The sequence below is a fragment of the Labrus bergylta genome, chromosome 8, assembly GCF_963930695.1.
Source record: "Labrus bergylta chromosome 8, fLabBer1.1, whole genome shotgun sequence".
In the NCBI taxonomy this organism is placed as follows: domain Eukaryota; kingdom Metazoa; phylum Chordata; class Actinopteri; order Labriformes; family Labridae; genus Labrus; species Labrus bergylta.
The window spans coordinates 25601581-25627070 of record NC_089202.1 but is presented as its reverse complement, the minus strand read 5'-3'; the positions used below and the strand labels follow the sequence as shown (position 1 = coordinate 25627070).

At 38.9% G+C, this 25490-nt stretch overlaps 1 protein-coding gene across 1 annotated transcript in view; it reads right to left on the bottom strand.

Moving 5' to 3' along the window:
* The window catches only part of LOC109987406 (intermembrane lipid transfer protein VPS13B), a 278167-nt gene that overhangs the window by 232314 nt on the left and 20363 nt on the right, over positions 1-25490 (bottom strand). The window contains exons 5-15 of the mRNA XM_065957731.1: positions 21905-22072; positions 20299-20480; positions 18839-19013; positions 13403-13674; positions 11429-11524; positions 10126-10248; positions 8816-8953; positions 7263-7350; positions 5082-5267; positions 1856-2025; positions 1478-1672 (exon numbers count right to left, since the gene is read on the bottom strand). Coding sequence (XP_065813803.1) covers positions 1478-1672; positions 1856-2025; positions 5082-5267; positions 7263-7350; positions 8816-8953; positions 10126-10248; positions 11429-11524; positions 13403-13674; positions 18839-19013; positions 20299-20480; positions 21905-22072 — 1793 coding nt within the window. The remainder of the gene's footprint in view (positions 1-1477; positions 1673-1855; positions 2026-5081; positions 5268-7262; positions 7351-8815; positions 8954-10125; positions 10249-11428; positions 11525-13402; positions 13675-18838; positions 19014-20298; positions 20481-21904; positions 22073-25490) is intronic.

The window sequence follows — 25490 nt, the reverse complement described above, 5'->3', positions numbered from 1 at the left end:
CAACAGCAGATAGACAGAACTTTGGACATAACCGACATGACAATTAATTGAACATTCATATCACACACCAGAGTAGTATATGAAGTTGCATTGTATGAATATGTGCAGTCAGTGGCCTCGCTGTTAAGAGCACAGGCTTACTTTGAGTTCTTGTCCACAACCATGGGAAGTGATACAATGGCTAACAGCTATCTTCAAGACAGACACCTCCGTTTTGGCAGCCAGTGTCAACAAAACACAGATTAAGATAAACTGAAATTTATGACGGTTTCAAACTACTTCCTGAAGTGGCTGAATTGCAGCGAGAATGACCTCCACCCTGTCATGTCCCCACTGCCAAAATCCAGAGGTAGGATTAGTACTTTTGCAGATACAGATGCTGAGGGCTGATTGGACAGATGGGATCCTTGGCCACCTATCAGTAGACTGTTAGCCTCTCATTGACCCTTTGATGTCCGACAAACATCCTGCACAGGCCAAACCAGGCCAGACAGGGCCACCTTACATTACTCCTGAATTTTCCTAAAGGGTAATAAAGCTGAATTTACCAAACACTAAATGGACATACACACACTTGTCTTCTGACCACTCTAAGTGCTTAACTATTACACATCACATTCTCCCATTCAAACATAAATCCATACACCGATTGCGGAGAATACTATATAAAGTGCCAATTAGTACTTACTAACCCCATTCATTCAGATTCAAACACAGTTGGCTGTTTTACAGGGAGCAATTTGAGGTTCAGTGTCTTGCTAGAGGAAACTTCATGTAGACTGCATTGACTGGGGATTAAAGTGCTAACCCTCTGAAAAATAGACAACCAATTCTACTACTGAGCAACAACGCTTACCTAGTTAGGTGGACATCCTGTACTCCAAACAGGCTATAAATACAGAGTTTAAACCCTCTTTATTCTCCATTTCATTAATGGCTCCATTCTAAATGAATAGATAGAATTGATGATATGATCTTAGCAGATATTGCAGCCATTAGATGCAACTTTGCCTTCACTTTCATTTAAATGTATGTATGCAAAATGTTCAGACATATTTAAAGTTCGGTAAATGAATGAATGCAAATGTCTAAATGCTGGACACATATAGTATTTGCAGACACAATAAACAACTTTAATGCAAAGTGTAAAGTTCTTGACATCAAAGCTTTTCGAATTTCAAGAATGAGTTTAAAAGATTTTTTCGGGTAAATGCATAAACAGAAGACAAGCCCACACAATTAATCCATCCGAAGACTTTAATGATCAGAATGTTTCCCTCATTCCCCTCAGGAACCATCATTATCTACTAATAGTTGTAAATCTACATAGTTCCACCATCCACACTGCCCTATCTCCTGAGGTTACTCTTATAGTAGCACCCTTTTTTTTTTACTTTAGTTCATTGTACCAAAAAATTAAATAAAGTAGACCTGGCATAACATTTATTTTAGATGATTATTATATTGTCATGCTTACCTTGAGGCAGAGGTGTGCATAGCAGTGATGTAGTAAGTTGTCGGAGGGCTGGCTGAGACTGACGACAGTGCTGACCAGCTCTGGGGCATACATGGGCACCGAGTGTTCAACATTCACCCTTTCCACTTGGATTTGGAATGAAGGTAAAGGGCGCACCGGCTGGAACACTGGTATGTTGACCGAGCCCAGTGCTGTCTGTCAGGTGGGATAAAGGGATTAAGAGTAAGAATATAAGAATACATTCTAAATTTAAAATGTTCACGTTAGTCTTCCTTCTTATGTATATCTCCAGGCAGACACTAATGACCATTTATAAAGAGGTTCTCAAAGATGAAAATACAGTAAGGATGTGAAATATTGAGAGTTTCTGTGCACTACCTTCTGCCCCATGATAATAGGCATCAGTGTGTGAAGGAGGTTGAACTCAGCCATGGAGATGGTTATTGAGACTTTGAGCAGAGTGAGACTCATGAGTCTGGTTGGGATGAATTCCTCTAGGGTGGATATATCTTCTGGAGTAGCTGGACCATGGCTTTCATCCACCATTTCTACAGAGACAATGACACAACAGGAGAAGTATTAGCTTTGAAAACAAATGCAGTGGAACGTTGCAAACATGCAGTAACAAGAGAGGGTGACGTGTAAGATTAAAACTCCTTTCTTACACCACTGACTCTATCCACAAGAATGTAACATGTGTTCAATTAATAGTGGAGAGATGCAGGGTCTAAGTCATTACAGGTTGACAGAGAAAAAAGGCTGGCAGTGAAGGACACTAATGTCTTTGATTTGGCGACTCTCCTCTTAGCCTACAGCATAAAAACAATAAAAAAATAATTTCCCAAGTAAAACCAACTCCTCATTTACTGATACAATGGCTCAGGCTAACATAAGTGGTACCACCAAATGATAATCATTAAAGTGGCCTTTTTCTTCTAGCAGCTTTGTTTTTAAAACATCCCATAAACCACTCGTTAAATTGATAGCCACAAACATCCAGAAAGTGATAAATTCAATGAGCAAAGTAGATTTGGATCTGGGGGCCAGCTAGCTAAGGTGTGACCAGAGCACTAAACCACCAAACTGTGCAGGGCCTTGGGTGGAGCAAACCCTGAGACTTTCTGTTAATGAATGGCCTTGGCTCTGGTCCCAGGACATAGCCTTGTTTCAGCTCAGCAAATGCTCTCTTGAGCAACATTCTCAGATCCGAGGTGGGCTCAGAATCTGATCCCAAAACTGTTTTCTTCTTTGGCCCTTCCATCACAGTCCACATGAGGTTCTTTCAGCACAGACAGAAAGTACACAGAAAACTTGAATAATAATGAATAAGTTAATAGTGATGGGCAATTTACACAGCAGCCTCTGTGCGACTGGGTATGAATTAATGGGTAGGTGTGACCTGCGGTGTAAAAGCCCTTTGAGTAGAAATGTGCTATAAAAGCTCAAGTCCACTTACCATATACAACTTTTTTTTTTATCATAAGTAAAAAGAAGAAGAATACACAACCACAAAACAAGCTTACAATTATGTTAAAGAACTGAACATCATAGCTTTCTTTGTGCATAGTAGTATTGAGAAGAGGTAGTTGACTGAAAAAGACGAGTAACAGTCAGAATTATAACTTAATAACTGCATTTCTTGGTCGGCGGTAGCCATGTGGGTTAGTGTGTGCATATTGTATGTATTGTATATTGTTGACCATATAGCAGAGTACTCGACATTTCTCTCTAAGAGCATCAGTCGACTGCCAGCATCTAGTCGATCACACGGATAATTCCATTACAGCTATATTGGGGTGTTTAATATCTGATTTTACAGATGTCTGTTTTCTCCGCTGTGGCTCAATTGGTAGGGTCGTTGCCTCTCAACCGGAAAGTCGAGGGTTCGATCCCCAGCTCAGCAACATGTCCGATGTGTCCTTGGGCAAGACACTTAACCCAGCATTGCTCCCGCTGCCTCGGTGACGGTGTATGAATGGATTAGTGTTGTACTTACTCTCTGATGTACGTCGCTTTGGATAAAAGCGTCTGCTAAGTGAATTGTAACATTGTTACATTCTCCAAAAAATTCATGACTCATAGCCTATCTTGGTATAAATATCAACTTATTCATACTTTTAGTGCAGTTCTGAAAACCACTCGTACTGTAAATCAATCTCATTAATGTGAGTCAGTCAGCAGCATGCAATCGGCCGTCAGAACAGGGCCTCCCTCCTTTCAACAAAGGCTCTCATTGGCTGTTATAGGCTGCTATCAAGTCTCATCAAAAGATCAGTGGAATAGCTGAGATTCATCCAGGTCTGTGGATGTTTACTGATCTAATGTGTTTGGATTATATCTCTTACTGGATTTAAGTTGTTTGTTTGTTGGTGGTCTGACCCGCACATACTGGGCCATTAGTGTGTACGCCTGCTGTAAGAGAGATGTGTAATATCGTTATTGTAAACCTTAATGAATGAGAAAAACTATGTCCTATCATAGAATAAATTGATATTCCAAGTTGAGAAGACAAAATGTTTAATGATGTGATTAAACTCAAATGAGAATGTGGATCAACGAGCACAAAAAAAAAAACAAAGTCAAAAAACTTTTGACTTTCAGTCTACTTAAGGCAAAATCTGATGAATCAGGGACAGGCCTAGTATGGAGGCGGAGAATCTGACCTGTGGCTCCTTTACCACATGTCATACCCCACACTCTTCTATCCACTGTCCTTTCTCTAAACAAAGGCATACAAAGACCATAAATAAATCTTTAAAAAATAAATAATAATAACTGCATTTCCTGCAGTAAGTGTTTTAACTACTGACAATTAATCACAAAGAAATGCAGAAAAAGGTACAAATATAATGAAATTTAAAAAAATAATAATAATATATGTTAGTTGTAACCTTCAATCCGTCATAGATACCTCGTTAGAACACTTTATTTTATCTCTTCTCAGTTTCTGAAAACAACTTGGAGGTCTAACTACACTGACCCTTCTCCTGAAAATACCAGAGAGTATAGCCACATATAGAAACAAGAAGAACACACTGACCTATTAGTCTTTGCTGGGCAGTAATTACCACATCATCTATTATCTATCGCAGATGCTGAAACAACCGAAACCAAAGGATGTTATTGTTTCGTATAAATGAGAGTTATTGCTATAGATATTACACACAGACACACATTCCACATTGTTTCACAACATCCCAGGGATGAGCTCATGAATAGCTGTGCAGGGGATCACTAACAAAGGTGTTTGGCTTACCCTCCCTCATGCTGTCCAAAAGGTCATTGCTTTCATGTACAGCTGTGTGGTGAAAGATGAGTTTTGCAAGGAAATAACAAAGTGAAGATGATACTGTAACGTCTAATCTGCTACAGTTAAAAATCACAGGAAAGATAGAAAAACAGTAGAAGACGTAAAAAGTCAAGTGAGTCAGACAAGTGAATACAGGAAATGACGATTGAAAACAATAGATTACAAAAGAAGAGACTGTTGAGTTAGTTGAATAAAGGCAATAAAGTTAACTATTAGTTGTTAGCTGTTGACTGTTAGCTACTTAAGTCAGCCCAGTAAAACAGAAGAGGCAACTTGGAGCGTGAGAAGACTGACCTTCCCCTGGCTTGCAGTAGGGTTCATACTCGTGGTCCATGGCACAGGTGACCATCTTGAGGATGCGATGGACAGCGCTGCTGTGAAGCCTAACGTCCAGTGGTCCCACAACCAGCCTCTTTATGGATGTCTCTTGAACAGTGGGTACAACCTCCTCCGTACTCACTATTGAGGAGTCCTGGGAGCCTTTGAAAAGAAGCACACATACAATAAATATTTAAAAAAATGTGTATAATAGGGGAGAACACATGTGCTTTTACAGTCTTGTCTGTTTAATCCCTAGATGTTTTTTGCAGTGATATAAAAGTCAGCAACAGGTTAACTAGGTTACCAGATTTCCTGGGGGCTCTGGTAACCTAGTGGTTAGTGTGCATGCCCCATGTGTGGATTCTATAGTCCCTCAAATGGGCAGCCAGGGTTCAAATCCGACCTCTGACTCCTTTCCCGCATGTCTTCTCAACTCTCTCTTTCTCTCCCCCAGTTCTGACTCTATTCACTGTCCTTTCTAAATAAAAGCATAGAAAAATAAACCTTTGAAAAAAATCCAGATATCCTACATGAGCAATCTTTACATCTGATCTGCTAAAGCATAAGAAAACATGAGTGTTGTAATGCAGCAGTAAGGAGCAGCTCACATAACCGTGAACCCTTAAAACGATGAATATTCCAAATGTCCAGTTCTTTCACACAGCTGTCGGCTCATTCATTGCAGGCTCCTGTTGCTGAGGTGTGCTTAGAAGAAGTGGGAAGATAAATTGCAGTTAGGGAGAGAGAGGACAAAAGGTCAAAACTCTCTTCATTCCTTTTACACTTCACCTTTGCATCAAATATAAAACAGTCAGTAAAATGACGATGTGGCTGAATGTATTAAACAAATACGAAAAAAAAATCTACTGTGTAACTGTAATTTGAAGTCAGTTGTTACTGTGTCCTGAGGTTTGTTGGATTTTAAGTTGGCTCAGAGTTTATGTCAAGTCCCTTGGCAATGAAAACTAATTTGTTTGGTTGACACTGGATCTGGTCCACGTCAGAGACAAAGAGAAACACTGACAGAAGAGAAGCATTCCAATCGGCAAAAGTAACTACGCTTGTCCCGCAAGAGTAGATAATGACACTTATCCTGCTGTCAGAGTCATCTCTGACAGCTCAGAATGACAGTATCAATGTATTTTTTAATTAAGATTCTTATCTGTAACTGCCAGTAGAGGGGAAACAATAGCTTAGTCAGGAAGAGGCAAAGGCTTGAGAGAAGTCAAATGAAAGAGACACAGATGGGGTAAGTCAAAGAGCACAGTTTACATTGGACTACTAATGGATTAACGTAGCTGTTCCAGTGGAGAATAGGTTCAGTTATATGATAGCTTCTTGTTAAATATAGAGGAGGCAAACTTAGTTATTTCATCAAAAAATGTGTCATCATTTCACCAAGAATATTCACCTCACATCATAACGTATATGCAGAACTTTAAGTATTTACACATTAAGCTATCCTATTATACTTCTGCCAATGGACAATAACATGGGTTTATATATCTAGAGTGTTCTCAAAACACTCATGTCAGTCGGTTGTCATGATCAAACTTTCACAGAGAGCAGCTTTCAAGCAGCAATTATACATGTTCAACATTACACACTAAAGTACAGAGACATTCGAGGCCCAAATATTACAAATAAATGATAAAGAGGATGCTGTATTTCTTAATGGAGGTCTGGTTAGAAATATGAAATCCTGCCCATTTTAGCATGTCTGGCAGGAAGAGTGACATCTAATTAGGCAAGAGAAGCCTATTCACTTTCTCAAGAGCTCACAGGTAAGGCGACTGGGGGAAACAAGGTTTCAACAAGCAGCAGGGAGAAAGAAACTCAAATACGTGTCAGCACAGACTAAACACTTCTGACAGTTGCCCTCAAGGTAAGTTTGGGGTGAGATGGAGGACAGGAAGGGTCAAGGACCAGATGCCTGTGACTCAAACAAAGACGAGCTATTTTTTTACGTCTCTACAGTGATATTGAACGGAGAATAGAGAAGTGAGAAAAGAAAGATGAGAAGACAGAGAATGTAAGATAGAACCAAAAAGACGAAGGCAGAGAGAGGAAGAACTCGGATAAATTAAAAAATAGAGAGATGGTGAGGTGAGCCAACAAGTCTTCTCAAGCAGGAAAGAGTGAATAAGACAATACCCTTGCCACTGCTGTTCTCCATTGTGAAGAGATAATCCATGTAGAAAGCACCAAAGCGCTGCAAGCCTGTTATCTCCGTGTAGGTCTCCTGTCAAACAAAAGCAGTGTTAGGTAAATATGGCCGGAACAAAGCAAACAAGCAGATAGCATTTAAGAGTGGCAGTGACTGAGGTCATGTTGGATGCAGCTAAAGGGGCCAATCAGAGATAGAAAGGCTTACTGACGGATTGATTTATGAGAAACAAACTACTTAAAAAGGGAAGCAAAGTTTCTTCATTAAATTGATGCTTGGACGTTACCAAAACATTAGATCTTCTATGCTAAAGGCATTTATAACCAATTCAAATACTCTGACTGGGATTATGTCAGATATGTTTTCATATACAAGTGTGAAATGTTGGTTGAAGTATTTATGAAGAAAGCAATGTGCAGCTTTTCAAGGCATGAAAGTTATCTAGAATGCTTTTATAACAATTATAAATGTAAAACTCAGAATATATTTTTTTAAAGAACTAACTAAGCATGAATATATATAACTGTAGGTATTTATCTCATGTTAGATCTAACTGGGTGTTTGTTAATTGTTAAACCATAAAAACTTATCATCATTTAAAGAACAGGGGGTCTGAAGCGAGTTGCCCCATCATCACGCTTGTGCTGAACATGAAACCACTTGTGAACAAAGACAACCAATAAGCAAGCAAGAAACAAACAAAGAGAAAATTCATTCCCTTTCAACACCCCTATGCCAGACTTATCCACTAATACTCTAAATAGAGCTTTATCACACAGGCCGGTTAATAAGTAACATTTATCAGAGGACCTCTAATGGCTCTGGCATGCTTTTGGATCAAAGCCATTGGCCGGTTTGGAACCAGCTAATGAATTAACACTAAACTCTTTGACTCTTCGACTTTCAAGTACGGTTAGATGGATGGATGGATGTCCAAACAATTGCTTCATTGAGGGTCATGAACGTGTCTGAGCAGAGTCAACACTCGAGCTGTGATGGCTGATCAAGAGAGCAAAGAGTTATCGTGGATAACCGCTGCAACACTACTATTTACATAGCGGCAAAATTCCACTACTGCAGCCAGCTGACGAGTGAACGACATCAATGATCTCAGTGGAACTGATTTAAACATGAATGAACGATTGAGATGAGACTGTGGTTAAATTAAAAGGGCAAAAATGTAGTTCTAATGTTAAACAACTAACCATGGTAATAGCCGTCATTTGGACAAAAAGCTATTGAAGTCTTGATGTAATAATATCAGATTATCATCTATTAACATGTCAACTACTGTCTGAAACGTATGCATTCATTTAAGTCGTTAAAGTTAAACCAGTACTAGTTTATGTCTGGAAACATCTTTTGTCCATATATTCCCTCTGAATATAAAGGAACTTCTTTTTTGGTCTCCCATCATAGACGAAAAACATTTTTTAATGTTACAAAGAGATGTTTTTAGGATAGAAACTCTAAATATAAACAGTCGTTTTCTTAGTTTTTTTATTATAAAATCACAGAATTTATTCAAATTCTTTGTAACCTTGTGATTGGTGGCATCAAGAATGAACTCAGCCCTGACTCCGTTGTTCTCTGGACTGCGGTAGTCAAAGAGGGAGTTGGTAAGGTAGGTCATTCCTTTACTGCTCAGGCTTTCACCACAGCTGAAGAACACTGCATCCTGTGGAGATGCAGGGACAAGTAAAGAATCAAATTAGGACATGCATGAAGGGGGAGGATGCAAAGAAGTATAAGAAACATATTATTAAACAGATATTACCAACCATCACAAAAAACAATCCAGCCCATTCTTCATAAATTAACATTCTGTAGATGTCTGTCCATCTTTTTAAAATAAATACTTTGGTGAGAATTATTTAAAGGAGCAATATATAAGATATCTACTGAATCGAATCAAATCATAAACTGGCCATCAGACATTTAGAAAACATGCTATGTTGAAGTGCTGGCTTATCTGTCAACGCAGTAACCAGTATGTTGTCTTTCTAAGTTCAGATTCCAGTCCTGAATGGTGTATATTTGTTTTAACCAGAGAAGCGGTATTTTTGGCACCCCCCACACAGCCGTTTTGGACCCCCCTCTGTTTGCAAAATACCAGACCAGTTATCACGGAAAATCAACAGGTGTTGCAATGATGGAAGCAGGCAAGCAAACTGGTTCAGATATAACTGTTTGTACCCTCTGCACCTTTCTTAAAAGCTCAACTACCAGGAACGTGGTAAAACTAGGATAAACATTGGAGAAGCTTTTAAAAAACGAGAGAGGTTAGAACACAGAAAGTCTTCAAGACGCAGAAGATGCAGAGCTGGCTAAACACTGAAGCTTCCATGTCAGCGATATGGCAACCCACGTGCGCACAGACTCTCAGGAGGAGGGGACGGGGGGAGACAGCTCTCTTCAATTTCTTAAATTTGGACTGCAGTACCAATTGTAAAGGCTACAAGTGAGAGTTACACATTGCTCCTTTAAATGTGACACACTATGAGTAAGCAAAAAATCTAAAGCTTGGAAAAGTAAAACATAAATGAAAACACACAGCACATATTTGATGAAATACATTAACTTTAATGAGTCTCAAAGTATTGTCCTGGAAATAGTTTGTTGCCAAGACCACTGACACACACATGTAAGTGGGAATTGAGAATTAATTGTGGTTCCATCTCTTAAATAAAAAAAAGTCAGACCACATCTTGACCTCTTTCTGAGGTGCTTGGGAGCAATAACGGCACCAGGGGACGTATTGCAGATGAACGTGATCTCGTTTCGAGGCTTTTAAATGAACTTTGGTTATTTCTCACTCAAGATGTTCCTTTCTTTTAACACTCGTTTTACCTCTTCTCGTCGGTTCATGTTGTCTTCAAAATCCCTTACTCCCATGATGCCCTTCAGGCAGAGCGCCCGGCAGCCCACAAAGCCAATCTGACAATTAAAGAAGGGCTCCCCCATCATCAGAACCTGGAGAAAATAGAAAGATTTTAAACAGCAGATAACACAATGTGGATTCTGAATGAACTCAGTAGTCATTCCCACCAGTGAAAGAAATATAGGACTGTATAGTCACTGATTCAAGCTATCATTAATACTTAAAGCCAGAGGGATGTGATCATGAGAAGTCAGTTTCAAAGTTCCAGAGTCCTGTCTTTTACACTATAAGGATATAACTCTAGGATATATCTTTTCTTACATCAGGCAACAAAACCTCAGTAAAATCACAACAGTTGAACAGAATTAAAGAAATCAATTTGACTTGATTAATTTTAAACATCACAATAAAACATAAATACATTTCAACAGTTCAGAGCTTAATCTTTTCAAGTATTACAAACAGGAATCTTAACCACAACCTGTTAGGCTACACTGGTCTGCCGTGCTGCTTAGTTTGTGGATTACGTACATAGTTATAAAAAGAGCGGGTCAGATAGCTTTCATTTTCCCTTGAGAGTGGGATGTGTGGTAGCAGTTCAGTCGCCCAAAGTAACCAGCAAGAGTGGTTCTCTCTCACTCACTGCGCCTTTGCTACAGCCAGACAACTAAACAATCACATAAACTTTATGTTTCACCACACAATAATTACAAGGCCTAGACGTCCCTGTTTTACTAGCCATCACTTTTGCCTTTCAACGCTCATGCACTTTCGGTTCCAGCTCAGACTGCTCTCAATTTGTTCAAGCAAGCATAAATTAAAGAAATTGGGATTGGAAGTATCTCAACAAATCACCCAACCAGGTAATTAGATAAAAGTTTTAGTTTTTTTATGTATTCAACTCTAAGCAGAGAGTACATAAATGATCAGGCTTGGGCTCGACTCAGACACGGGTCCCACCATAGTCCAAGAGGCCATACATGTTAAGTTTAGTTTATTAGGATCCCCATTAGCTGCAGCATTGCAACAGCTATTCTTCCTGGGGTCCTCACAATGTGTGAGTCCTTTGGAGGGTTTAAATATGTAGTTAAGGAAGTTATTAAATGGAATCAAGGACTCCAGGTGAGAAAAAATGGAAGCATGAAGCAAAGAACCTGTGCTGGAAATTAAACTGTGCTTCTTTGTTTAGGACTCAGCCTTAACACAAGGTGTAGACCCGGGTGAGCTAATTTGGCGCCCTGATAATAAATATGATAATGCATCTTATCCTACCTCAATGGTGATCCCCTCTTGCTCCAGACACAGGACCTCTCTGGACTTGACTTTCTGAGGGCTGTAGTAGCTGCTCTCCGACTGGGTTTCGGTCAGCTGAAAGAAAAGGCAGATAAACCAAGTCTATTTAAAACCCTGACAAAATACTTCATATTTAGTCAAATAACAAAAGATGCATAACTCAGAAGTCTAAGTTATTTTGCTATTTGTTAACCAGCGTGAACAAATAAAACCTAAATACTGTAGTTCAAATGTGTTTCCAAATCTGTTCAAAAATACCTCTCCAGTTTAATTTTTAGATGTCAAATGCTTTCGCAGTTCTCAAAAAACAAACAACGGTGGAAGCCTTTTTAAGTCTTTATTTTTTGTTTCAACTAAGGCTTTGGGACAATTACTGATATAAAACGTACATTGTGCGATCGAAAAAAACGCTACACAATTAATCAAGTCAAATTAATCAAAAAAGAGTGTAGGAGTGTTAATTCAAAACTTTTGGGAGATGAGAAGGCAAAATTCAGGGTTTCATTTATGTGTGAATAGATACCCTGGAGGCATTAGAGAGACGAAAGATTTTAAAAGGTGAGAGGATTGACAAAGCTAAAATCTTTTTTGTATTATTTATCATGGAAAGCAGATGCAGTGCAAACACTTGATTTGCCTTACTATCCCTACTAATAGAGCAGTGACTTAACTGAATTTTCTCAATTTGAATCTGAAGTAGCTTTCTCACCCTCGATCCCTTCCCCCTTTTCTTTTGATCACGTGCAGGGACAGAGTATCTGTGAACACTTCAAATGTGCCACTGGAGAAAATCATGAATGGAAATAGTTCCTATAATTAAAAATGAATACAAATTGTGAATTTTAATAAATGAATAGATAATATTGGGATACAATTAAACTTAAATTTGTGCAGAAGTGAAAGAGGGAAACAAGTGGTTAGTATTGAAGCATGGACTGCGTATGCAAAAAACATTTAGTGTATTGCCAATTTGTCTGATCAAAAAGATTTCAATGGTAGTACGTCAACATTCTAAAAATACCTCTTGTCTCATACTGAGGTTCAAGTAGTGGCTGTTCAAAGACATCCAATTCACTCAAACTAAATACTTCCTTGTAGCAAAACGAAAAGAACTTTCAAAAAACCCTCCACTCAGCTGTTTGCTATTACTCCAGACAAGAGGCAATTAATTGATTAAAAGAACTTAAACAATACAGAAACCACTCAAACATTATTAGAAAACCCAAAAGGTCTGTTCTGCCTGAAACATACCATACCGCCCACTCGCTGGTCATACAAGTTGTCAAGTTAACACACACACACACACACACACACACACACACACACACACACACACACACACACACACACACACACACACACACACACACACACACACACACACACACACACACACACACACACACACACACACACGCACGCACGCACGCACGCACGCACGCACGCACGCACGCACGCACGCACGCACGCACGCACGCACACACACACCTACACACACACAGACAAGGAGAAATGTGATCTGAAGTGCCTTAACCTAAGGGGAAACAAAGATGAATTCCAGCTATTCTGAGTTAACAGGAGAGATTAAAGTTTGAGATCTATTTCTAAATAGTCATTATACCATGTGTTGTGTTTAAAACATAACACTGAAACGAGACGCCAGCTAGAGGTTACACTATCCTCTCCTGCAGCACACAGAGAGAGAAGGAGATTGAAATGTGTTTAAATGTGTTGATTAGAACGTTTAATCTTAAAAAAGGTTTTTCTAAAACAACATTAAATTCTTTTGTCATTATTATTTCCATTTCTTATTTCCACCCCAAATTACATGATTAAGCGTGAAAGAGCCCTGCATTTTTGTGGTTTAACCTTTTATGTAATATAACATTTCTTGTTCCCATGCATCATTTCAAGTTATTTGGAAATGAGATTTAAGAAATTACAGCCGACTACCTTGAAGGTCACAGAAGCTTTGGTGCAGTAGAAGCCAATGGAAATAATAGGGTCTTTGGGTGCGTGTTGTTGGGGGTTGTTGTAGACGCCTCTTGTCTCTCTTTGCAGGTAGAAGCCTTCCTCACTTTCATCTTCGCCTACAATGGCTGGGACAAAGGACCAAGCCCAGGACACCCAACCCTGGTCGTTCTCGTCAGGACTGCCAGACGGAGCGTAGAGATCAGGACTTGAGTACTGGCTGGTCTTTTGGCTTTCCATATCCACATCCATCCCTAAAGTAAAAAAAGAAGTCTATGTTAATTATAATGCAAATACAAGTGCAATATGAACAGTAATAAGAAAAGTCAGGGTTAGCACCTGCAGATCTACTTTCAGTTTAAGAAAGATCTCTTTTAAACAGTTAGGATTTGCAAATTCATAGTTATTTAAATCATTGTTCAGATGAAAAACATCCAATCCCCACTTAGTAAGCTCTACTGCAACAGATAAATCAATATGAAGATGCAGGCCTCCAAAAGTAAACTAGTCAAATACAGAGAATAGAGAGAAATGACAATGGAGGTGTCTGTGACCAATGTAGCACACTACATGAATAAGCATATGCCTTGAGGTAGTTTAATAAGCAATATGCTCCAGCTGTCATCTAAAACTACAAAAACAAAACAGACCAAGGCAGTTCAACAGAAGATGTTGCCAATGATCCAGCATGTAAGTGTGTGAGGAAATGTGTGCTGTTGAATAGGGCACATCCTGTCAGCCAACATCATTATGGTCAGAGCTGAATAAGTCGGACCCAACACACAGGCTTTCTTCATATAGGCATGCAGCCAGATATTGGGTAATATATTTGTTCAGAGGCCACTACAGTGATATGATAGCAGGCAATGAGGGGATATGGGTAGTTACTGTATAAGCCATAATCAAAAGCCAAAATTGTCAATTGGTGCAGGTGAAGGCTAAGAGGGACCAATCATGTAACCAGACATAATAACAGGAGGCGGTTTACTCAACCACTGGCCACTGTAAGCACATACCTCACAAAACATGATGAGGGTCATGTAGAAAGTGGATGAAACAAAGCGAGGCTTTAGAAAGAATTTTGAAAACAATAGAAGTCAAGCATGAGCTGTGATGTCACACCCATTTTACTGTCTGTTCCCTGTTTTCCACAGACTATTTGAAGGTACTTGTGTTCCCCAAACCTCAATGCACCGCCTCAGTCCCTTATTCCGACCTCTGAACTAATCCCATCGTGTGTGTTTCTGTACAAATCAGTAGAGGGGAAGCTGATGTCAATACACAAGAATGTGTAATCCCATTCCTTGCGGCCTCACATCCTCTGTGAGAAAACAATATTGTCCGTGAGGTCACAGCTTAAGAATCCCAGAGGCAAAGGCGGTGAAATTATGACATATTTTAATTAAATCTTTCACTTTGCGAATTGGCAGTGAAGAATCTTTTTACACCCAGAACCCCATCTCTCAGTCCGAATCTGCTTTCCATTTTTCCCTTTTTGTTTTCACTCAGTGGAGCCTTTGAGGTGTCAGCTCGACAAGTTAATCCCTTTCGCTTCACATCACAGCCTGACGAAGCCTACGTTTGAATTTCGAGGCAATCAAAATTAAAGGACAATTATCAAGTGATCAAAACAGACTGGCTTAAGGAGACTTTGAAGTATTAATCCAAAGAAGTGAGTGAAAAATTCCCAGAGAATAAAGTAGACTGGCCTAAACGCATGCTGCTGTGGAGTAGAGAACTATGACCACACAGGTGTGGCATACATTCAATCCTGTCACTCTGCAACGTCAGAAGAGCAGAAGCTTGAATGGATTTCTTTACAACTCAAAATCAACCAATATATGCTCAACCTTGGCATGCATTTATCCATAAACAGAGCTCAGAAGCTCAGATTTGATATGGAATTTGTCACGGTTGGTTTCCATTCGTGCAGGGTCTCCAGGCAGTGGGTTACATCCCAGTTAACAAGGGAGCGGGTGTTGTAAGTGAGTAAACAGCTTAGTGACACTGATACAGTGATAGAGAGAGGCAGTGCCCTCGCAGGCCAGTAGATGTCTCTCCATGTTTAGAAGGAGTTGTGGACTGGTTACCTGACTGACACCCAAAACAAATTAATTTTAGACAATTAAGACTATGAGCCGTCTATTCATCACTTTCTCACAGCTAATAGGGTACTTCTCCCTACTGTCACAATGTGGTGCATAGGCCTACCTACAGTATTTTGCTATAAAGGAAGGAACATGTTACAACACTTCAGTAACATATTGTTTCACTTGAACATAAAAATGTTTTTAAATTCTTTTGAGCAGTCGAGGCAGGAGAATGTTAAACCCTCTGCGGGTTTAAAAGCTGTTCATCCATGGCCATAGTCTTCTAAACTCGATGGCCTCCACATCCACATCTTCACACCAATATTAAAAAGCTTAAAGATTATTGAAAAGAGGCCCTGTCACGTCATTGGAGTAGCATAAGGGAGCCATATGAGGTTTTAAAGAGGAAGGATAGCCTGTGGCCTTAGGTTGAGACAAGTGTAATGTTCCCCACCAATCAAAAACAAAAAGTCTCGGGCGCTCTCATAAAGGATCTAAAAAACACTCAGACCTAAACATGCTCATACAGAGAATAACCGCCATATATACAATCAGACTGACAGAAAACAATTTAAAGCATTAATGCATATGTATTATTTATGCTTATTCTTTTACACAGAGACATGCATGTACACTCACACAAACAAACACACATTTTGCACACACCTAACATACTTGTTGAAACCGTACAGGTGTTGGTGCTATGACCAGCTGGTCCTTTCAAACATGTTCGTGATCTATGTTGCCATCGCTTAAATATGAGTGTTTCGCAGACTTCACTGAATCCAGCCATCAGGTAGCCATCTAAACCTCACTGAAAGTTTGCTTTGGTAAGTGACAAAAGCAGATCCAATTATATAGAGGTATTCATTAATCAAACATTGGCCCTTATCTTTAAGAAAAAGATGCAAACAAACACGCTACAGTGAACCATGCTCACATAAGAATATTAAAAGAGCTTTTTCCAGTTTGTCAATTGGCAATTAAGAAAGACCTTCACATGCGGGAAAGTTATTCAAGACTAAGCAAGATAGAATAAAGACACACACATACACACACTTTTCCTCTAGTGTCACTTCAGGCTGACTGCAAAAGCCCCAGAAGTCCCATTAATAACCTTTCAAAAATCCCCATTTTGACACCATAAATAAACATTTTTACAGTTTTAATAAATGCTTTTGGTTTAAATTGCTCTTGATCGGTACACGTTGTATGTGGGGTGAATTTATTTATACTAAGGAGAAGAGTTGTGCATCATTTGGGGCGTGGCTTATCTTAATGGTGCATTGTACAGTAGCTGTTTACCACAAGGCTTAAGGCCCACCTCAGCTCAACCTCTCTGCCTGTTGCTCGACTGACCGAGTGTTAGTTTGTGACAGTTTTTACCGATATGCCGACAGCCATCTTCGGGCCACAAAAGTCTGCTTCAGACCCTGTGGTCTATGGTTTACACAAAGGACATGGATTTAAAAAGCTTGAACAGAATCTAAATGTTTCACTTGAAAAAAAGACTTCAATCAGAATAAATGGACTCAAACTTTGAATTTCCATTGGTTGGGGGGCCTTTTAAACCATCAAACCAAGAGGTCAATGTCTTAATCTTGTATGTACTGTAACCCTTCCTACTAGACTGGGAACATATGTTGTTGTTAACATATCATTAAGTGAGCTGCTGCAAGGGCAATACAATACCCAAAACTACTTTGGTGTCTAAGCACCTTCCAAAGAGGCATGTACAGAGACATTGCTGTATAGGCTGGAACTGAAAGATGACTGTAGGAGAATCCCTTTGAGGGAATCACTCAGCTGTTAACATTAAATGTGTTGGCTCATGTAAACAAGTGACTGTATTAGATCATATGCAATAAAGCTGACCAAATACCTTTTTCATATTGATTTCAATCACAAAGTGGCCACAATCTACACTTCACTAAAAATAAATATGTTGTTCAGATAAGTCAAAATACTTGAATTGTGTAGCATACATCAACTATAACTTGGCAAAGGCATTATGTATTGGTGAAGAAAAAAAAAAACGATTTTCTTATTATAACTAATAATGAATTCAAGAAGCCTAATTACCGCCCAACAAACAAACACCAGTACAGTACAAGCACAGACAACAGCCCTTTGCCCCTCTTCAGCTTTTTTTCTCTGTCAATTACTTCCAGCATAATAAGATCTGGGGGCACTTAGGTTCCACAAGCTCGTCCCTTCTTGTATATTTTTGTGATGGGATACTAATTCATTCTCAGAGCCTCTACATAGCAGTAGCATGACACAGACGCTCACATCTGGCATTGGACACTGAAAAGAAAGCTGCGCCAACTCAAAGTAAAAGTCCAAGGCCAACAAGCACGGAGCAAGTTAGAGTGTAAAGAGCGAATGGTCTGTATTGTGTTTGGCTGCCTTCCTCCCCTCTGCCCACCATTTCCCCTGCACATTAATTTGCTCCTGGTGCTAAAAGAGACTAATTTAGCCCAGCAGAACCTGAACCTGGATCCTGTTCTGTTTGCCCAATATGAGTGTGAGCAGTTGAAACCAGCATTTAGAATGCAGATAATAAAGTATATACTGTAGTCTATGTTTATGTATATGTGTTAGATTGTGTGTGACATTCCTGTCTCTTCCCTTCATCCTCCTCTCTCTCCTGCCACATGAAGGGGGATAAGGCCTGATGACAACAGGGTGTTGAGTTAACACTTTGGTTTTTGTTGGGAGCAGGAGGAGTAGTCAAAGTGATGCTTAATGTCCCATTTAGGATAAAGTATATGCATGGACAAAGCTCCTGGAAGCAGCATGGCAACAAGCAAAACATCATGAGATCAAGATGCTGTGTAAGGAAAAAATCTGAGCTTTCTGCACAGTGTGATGGCTCAGTAACCAGCTCAGACCTTTGGACCACAGTTTTGAGTATGATGCTACTGCTCTACTCTAACCATAGTAGAACATAATAATGCAGAAATGCTGCATTCCAGTGTTACATCAAATTACAAATGAATTCAATGGAACAGAAACTGGATATAGAAAAATAATTTGTATTAGAATTAGACATATTTTTTATTTTATTGGTCTAAATGTATTTAAAGGAACAATTAGACCAAAATCTACATTACTTAATGAACTTGCACATGCAACTACCACTGACAAGGACCAAGCTATAAATTCTACTAGAATAACTGTGAAGGAAACTCTTCTCTGAAATACTGAAATCAATCTTATATAAAAAACAAAGAAACAAGAAACAAGTAGGAATTAAGGACAAACGAGAGACAAGGTAATTGACAAGACAGGTATGTCACTGTCCTCCCAAAGAGACATCACTTACCGGGTAATATTGCTACAGTCTCGCTTACGTTGCCACTGCCGTCCTCTCCCTCGCCCTCTTTGTGTCCTCCAATTTCCCCGTAGTACAGAGAAATAATCAGTTCTAAAATGCGGATAAACATGGGCAGCTGCTGATCAGTAATGGACAACTTCAGGCTCTCAACCATCGTTTGGATCTGAGAAAGAAATTGAGAGGAAAAGCATAAGAGATGGTTTAACATTTGAAATATGATTACTTAAACTATAGTTGCATGGTCAAAGACAAGCTGAACCACTTGTGTTCGGAACCACAGAATATGGAGAGTGATGTTTTAAAAAAGGGCTACAGCCCAAAGGAACTGGTATGGATTCTCTGGCTTACTACTGATTATTAAGTGTTGCATGATGAAAACACAGTTTTAGCTTCTCGTCAACTAACCAAAATATAGTCAAACATGCACTAACCAATACTATAGTGCTTTGCACTGTTCACCACTGCACTGTTTCATATTTAGTCTTGTAAATATTAGTCTTTGCTAATTATGTTTATTGTTGATATTTAATGTTGTACCTGTACATAAGAGAGCACAGTTCACCGAGGTTAAATTCCTTGTGTGTGTAAGCATACCTGGCCAATAATCTGTTTCTGATTCTGATTCTATGCCAAATCTATTATATTGTTTTGATTTTTGAAGGGTTTGTTCCAGTAGAAGTCATATATTTGAATGAACATTTTTAGTTGTGGCTCTGACTCATGGCTGTAAATGATGTCTCAAATGGTTTACTTGTTGTGTACTGTGATTGTACTGTCGATAATGTTTGTTGTGTAATGAATTGACAAGATGGGAAATGAGTTTCCCTGCTGGGGATTAACAAAGTTTTCTATCCAATCATATCTAAACTAATCTCATATGTGATTATATCAATGGTGATTTTGAAACTTTAGGAACCAACCAAATCTGTTACTTACTTTCTGATCATGTAAATGAAGAAAAGCACAATCGAGTAAGCATCAGAATCTACATTTCTGACAAAAAGATGTATCCATACCACTGACAGTTAGCACAAAACAAATTGCTTCTTGTGAGGATTATCATGTGAGGAGAATGTTTTTATCAAACACAGTTACAATTGGAAAGAGGCTAATCTTAATTTAATTTTCAACTCAATTCATCGGTTCATCACTGTTTGCCTGATGAGGGTCTAGTAACGAAAAATAGCTAATACATGTTTGTTTGCAAGTAAGCCAGTAAGCAGGAGTTTACCTTCAAGCTCATTGGTGTAAAATGAATTACAACTAGTCATTATCCTGCTATTGGTTCAAGAAAAAATAAACTAAGCAAAATTACCTGTAAGTCATCTTTCAATGAAGATTTATATGACAAATTCAAACATTTCCAGAACTAACATTTGTACAATGCCATAATGACATCAAATGAACCCATATAAAAAGTATACTTTGGAAAAATGGGTGCTGCTCACTTTGATGACGGATGGAATCTTTGAATTAATGTTGTCGTAGGTAAAATGGAGGCGTGTTCTGAAGGAGCATTTGTACAGCAGTGGGTCCTGGTAAAACTCAATCTTGCCACTGGCATTCCGCTTGTCCAAGCACACCGTGCAGTCAGCGAAGTTGATGACTTTCCTGAGGACCAGCTCTGGGGCTGGGTAGAGAAAAAACAATAACAGAAGATTTTGCATTGAACACATAAGAAGTTGACCCAGTGACACGAATAAAACCTGTATGCATTTGACATATAAGCACAGAGTAAATGTGCACCTCCAGAGACCTATCTTTAAACGAAGACAAATGTAAACACAACCACTCTGACAGAAACTGGCACTCACAGGAACTCCTTATTGTCTGCTCTATGAGATCAAGAGAGATGACACACAGCAGGCAAAACACAGCTGCTGTGTGTTGTGACCTTTATAAGAGATGCAACAAAGTGGGTCGTGCTTTTGTTTGGGCCGGTTTGTGTGTGAGGTTTTTGGTGTTGTGTTTGGTTGATCAAGCATCCTAAAAGTCCTAATTGTGATTGTTCACTCGCGCCTCACAAACTGATAACAGGACTCATTTTTCACAACAGTATATCTAAACAGTGACACTTATTTCTTATGTAAGCACTACTTGCTTCACATGATTGAATAGAATACAATTTACAAGAAATTCCACAGTAGACGATTACTATGATTCAAAAGAGCCTTTTCATGATTTCTCAGGAGTTTGAACTGCACAAAGGAAATGGAAAAGCTGATGAAGAAAATTAAAATCGCATTACAGAACTGTTGCAGTTTATCAGCAGGGAATAAGGCGACTTCCATAACTTCATCTTTATGGAAAATTAACCAGATTCAGAAAAGCCTAATCTGCCGAGCAAACAAAATATACAGGGCTAATGTTTACCCTGTATCAATAAAAAAATGTTACTAGTCAATTATTTTGTTTTTACTTATTCGACATTTAACTCAGGATTTTCATTTGCATATTGTCTTATTCTTTTTATTTTTTAGATTTTATCATCTTAATTATTTCTTCTATTTTATTACTGTCTTTAATTACTGAATTTTCACATTTTTATCCTACCTGTTATCTAATTAAAAAATTATGAGAGCATTTCAGTTAGTCAGTTATTGTTTTTCATTGAGCCATTTATATCAAAAATATTTTTTTGGCTTGTTGTTTTTGTTTCTGTAGAGCACTTTGTGTTACATTATTGTTGTTACTTCTTCTGAACCAAGTTGCAACACAGGACCTTCCCAATTAACAATGAGTATGCTCAGGTGATAAATCTCTAACCTCTTCCGTTATCTGTGGTATTATTAAATGTGAGCTCTTCACTGTGTCAAGGCCCCGCTGCATTGGTATTTAACGTTTTCCAAACAGAGTGGGGAGTTTTTCAAGAGAGTACTCTGGCAGCTGACGTTGTGCATTTACACTAAAGCCATGTTTAAACTTGTCTGATTTGTTTATTTCACCTTAGTTTGAACTAAAAAAATTAAACAGTTACTGTAATATATATGTTCGTGTCTCAATGGATTAACTAGTTAATCCCACTACCAAGGAATGTAAGCAGCCATTGCTCACCAGTGATGTCCATGAAGGCCCTCTCCCATATATCGTCCACAGTGTAACACTCTGCTGAGGTAATGTTCACCGACAGCACAATGTCATCCTCCACATATTTCAGGATCAGGTTGTTCACTACAATATTCACGTTGTTCACCACACGTCTGATCAGGCTCTGCACATACCCTACAAACACAAACACAAGACAAACATGTTAAAAGTGAAAGAATAGTGTGAAAAATGTATACAGAAAGAATACCTAATCACAAAGAAGAACACATGAAGACAGCAATTAAAGATATAATTGACCAGGACACATTAACTTAGGGTTTAAATGCACTGTGAAAGAGTCAGATCCACCGCCCTTAGTGTCAGGCAGCTATACACCACCAACCCCTTCCATCTCCCACGGTTTAAAAAACAAGGGGTGCTGATATATTATTTGTTGGCAAGTACAGTGAAAAGAGCTTCATATTCATGAGAATTTATTTGCTCTTCTCCTCTTGCTTAAGCAGAGGTTCATGCCGTTTAACTTTAAACTGTGCAGATACTGCCTCGAAACATATTCTTTCAAGCTCGTTAAATCCCCGAGGACCTTGCATTTTTATTAGATACTAAGAAAGCATGACCTGTTTCGCCCAGAAACAGAAGCAGAAAAAAACATGCATGTTTAGGTCGTTAGCCAACCACTTCAGAGAGAAATTAAAATATGACACACGGGGGAGTTCTGACCCTAAGAAAATAAAAACATATAGCAGTAAATCCTCCTAACCACAGTTCTGATGACATTATTCATTCCTCTTATGTACAGTTAAAAATCATCACTAAAATTTAAAAGAATATATAAACGTTTACGGCTTTTCCCTTATTTTCCAGACTAAACTCTTGCCTTCCAGAAACGACATGTCAGGGCCAGGGCATTACAGAGCGCATAATTCTGCAGAGCCAAATAGTACAGTTGATGAAAATACTTTTACTTAAATTAATAGCTATACTGCCTATTACACTGACCAGACTTGGTATTAGTATAGTCTTAATTGACAATAGTCTTGTGAGTTTGCTGCCTGACCAAACAGAGTGGCAGAAAGAGAGGATGACATAATATAAACTCAACTCATAAACGCAATGTGTGTTCGTGACATTTGTGCAAGGTTTTGCATTACTGTGTGTGCTAGTCCGGGTTTAGGTGTGTGCCTAGCTGCTTTCTTGCATGCATGAATGTTGCTGTGAGTGCATATATGTGTGTGTCTGTGGTTCTGGGGTCAGTTGGAAAGCTGCTGTCGCACCTGCAGCCTGGGCAGTAAAACCAGCACTTTACCCCCTGCTATTTTCCTCTCTGGATCTAATTTACTCATGTCAGGGTGTCTCTCCTCCCCTCTTGCACTTTCTTATTCTTGTTATACTTCTCCTTGCCTTGCACCAAGTCCAGGGCCACATTCCGCCTTTCTGCGAGCCATCACACTGCTCTTAACTTCTGTAAACAATTGACACAGCCAGCACCTGTGCTGCAGCCCACAGGGAAGGAGCCTACTTAAAACTGTTCAACCATAAAATGACTGGAAAAACCAGCTCCTTTATGCGAAATCAGAACAGGCCAAGTACTCTCTTCTGTGCAATACAGGAAAGAAACACTATACCGTCCATTCTCACCATTTGTCCTGTATATGGAAAGTATTAATAGTGATGAGTCTTGCCAGTTGAAAACTAGGTCTCCCGATTTGATTCCGATTTTCCAGTCAACGATTTTATTTGATTGGATTCAATATCATGATTCATCACAATGGGTTACATCCTCAATGTTCTATATTACTGCACATGGCTTCTTCAATTTAGACAAGCAGTCAGATAAATATGAAATCCATTTTTGTTATTTAGAAAGTGCTTTAGAAATCTATGTCAACACAAATGTCTTTAAATTGTAGAAAAAAATAAACAAAGTATAGGTCCAGCGGTGGCCAGAAAGTATGCAATATGTTCTGCCATTTCATTACTGGAGAACTGTCCACGTCTGAATGCTTTACAATGCATCTTAGAAGCGTTTAATTTCAACACCCCTAGAGAGCACTCTCTTACAGGCTAACTATCACCATTAATGTAATCCACTTTATTATGTTGGCCATTCTTGGCTTAGCTCCAGCTGGAGAAAAGTACAGCAGTCCTCCAGAACAGAAGAAAGCTCCAGTTGGAGAAAGGTCCAGCCTTACCAATATGGGATATTCTTTATCCATAAATAGCATTTTCCAGCTAATACCAGAACAGCTGCTGCATTTATTTTCTGAGCATAGGCCCCGGTACCAGGACAGGGGGAGCACTGGACCAGAGATTTATGTCAGGAGTGTGCCTGTCCATGCAAATCTCAATCTACTTAAATCATACCCATACTAACTCAACCATGCATGCATAGTAGCATACACAGTTCTTTGGACCCTCAAAGAAACACACGCATACTCAAGTGAATCAAAGTGTATGCACATTCATTAATGTTACATTGAATCATGTGATAATACACATTATGTGCTTTTGTCACAGGGTAGGAAACAACTATTTCTTCCAGACAGCTTGCAATCTCAAAAATAACAAATCAAATTTGGTCCGGCATTATTATTTGGATTAGTACAAACACTGAGGACTGAAATCAGGTCTCTTTCTGTTTCGACCACGTGTAAGGATTGCTTACATTGTTTTTTTATTTAGTGATGCAACTGTGGAAGCAGCTAAATGTATGAGACGAATTTCGCTTCTAGGTCATTAAAGTGTATCATATCAAATCATATTTTGGATTTCAATTTATTCATTTACTGGGGACAATGCGATTTAACATAGTTTCAATACAGAACATGAAACTGATGTGATGCATAAAGAGTATATAGCTATTGATAACTTCCAACTCTTGTCCCTAGTTGGGCCAATATAGTATCGTATTGTATCATATCGAATCATAAGCAAAATAGGAGTCGCAAACTCCAACTGCTCTAGCTCTCAAAAGAAGAAAAGGCCGTCATAAAACATTGGTCATTTCTATACACAGCCAATATTTTGGCTGGGAAGAACCTATATAATTTACAGTGGTATGAAGCTCAATCAACTCAGAGGTAGCAGGCTTAACCTAGATGTTAATCAAGACTTAATGCTAAAATCTGATTAATGTCTATAAAGAAAAACGCACTACAGCGTTAATAAAGTCTGTCTATAGGAATCCCCATGAGCAAAGAAATGTGGTTCTCACAAGTGGTGGCCACTGGTCCCCCACAAACAGCAGTAAATATAATCACTCACAGTCTCACCAAAGGTTAAAGACCTTGGTCTTAGGTCTTTGTGTGGCTACCAATCCCGTAGCTTATGAATAAACACCAATTTTTTCAACCACAGGAAGGAAGATCTGAATTTTTTTTGGAGCCAACATTACCGTTGAAGATGCAGTTTTGAATCAAACCAGCCGCACTGTAGCAGAGTTGTGGCTAACCAGCAAAAATAGAAATAAAAAAACTCATTTTAAACCCACCATGAATCATCAACTAAATTTGTGGCATCTATTTGATTTTTGTTTTTATGCTCAATGGTTCCCTTTCAAGCTACTTGCTCATCAACCCGCATTCACTGTGTT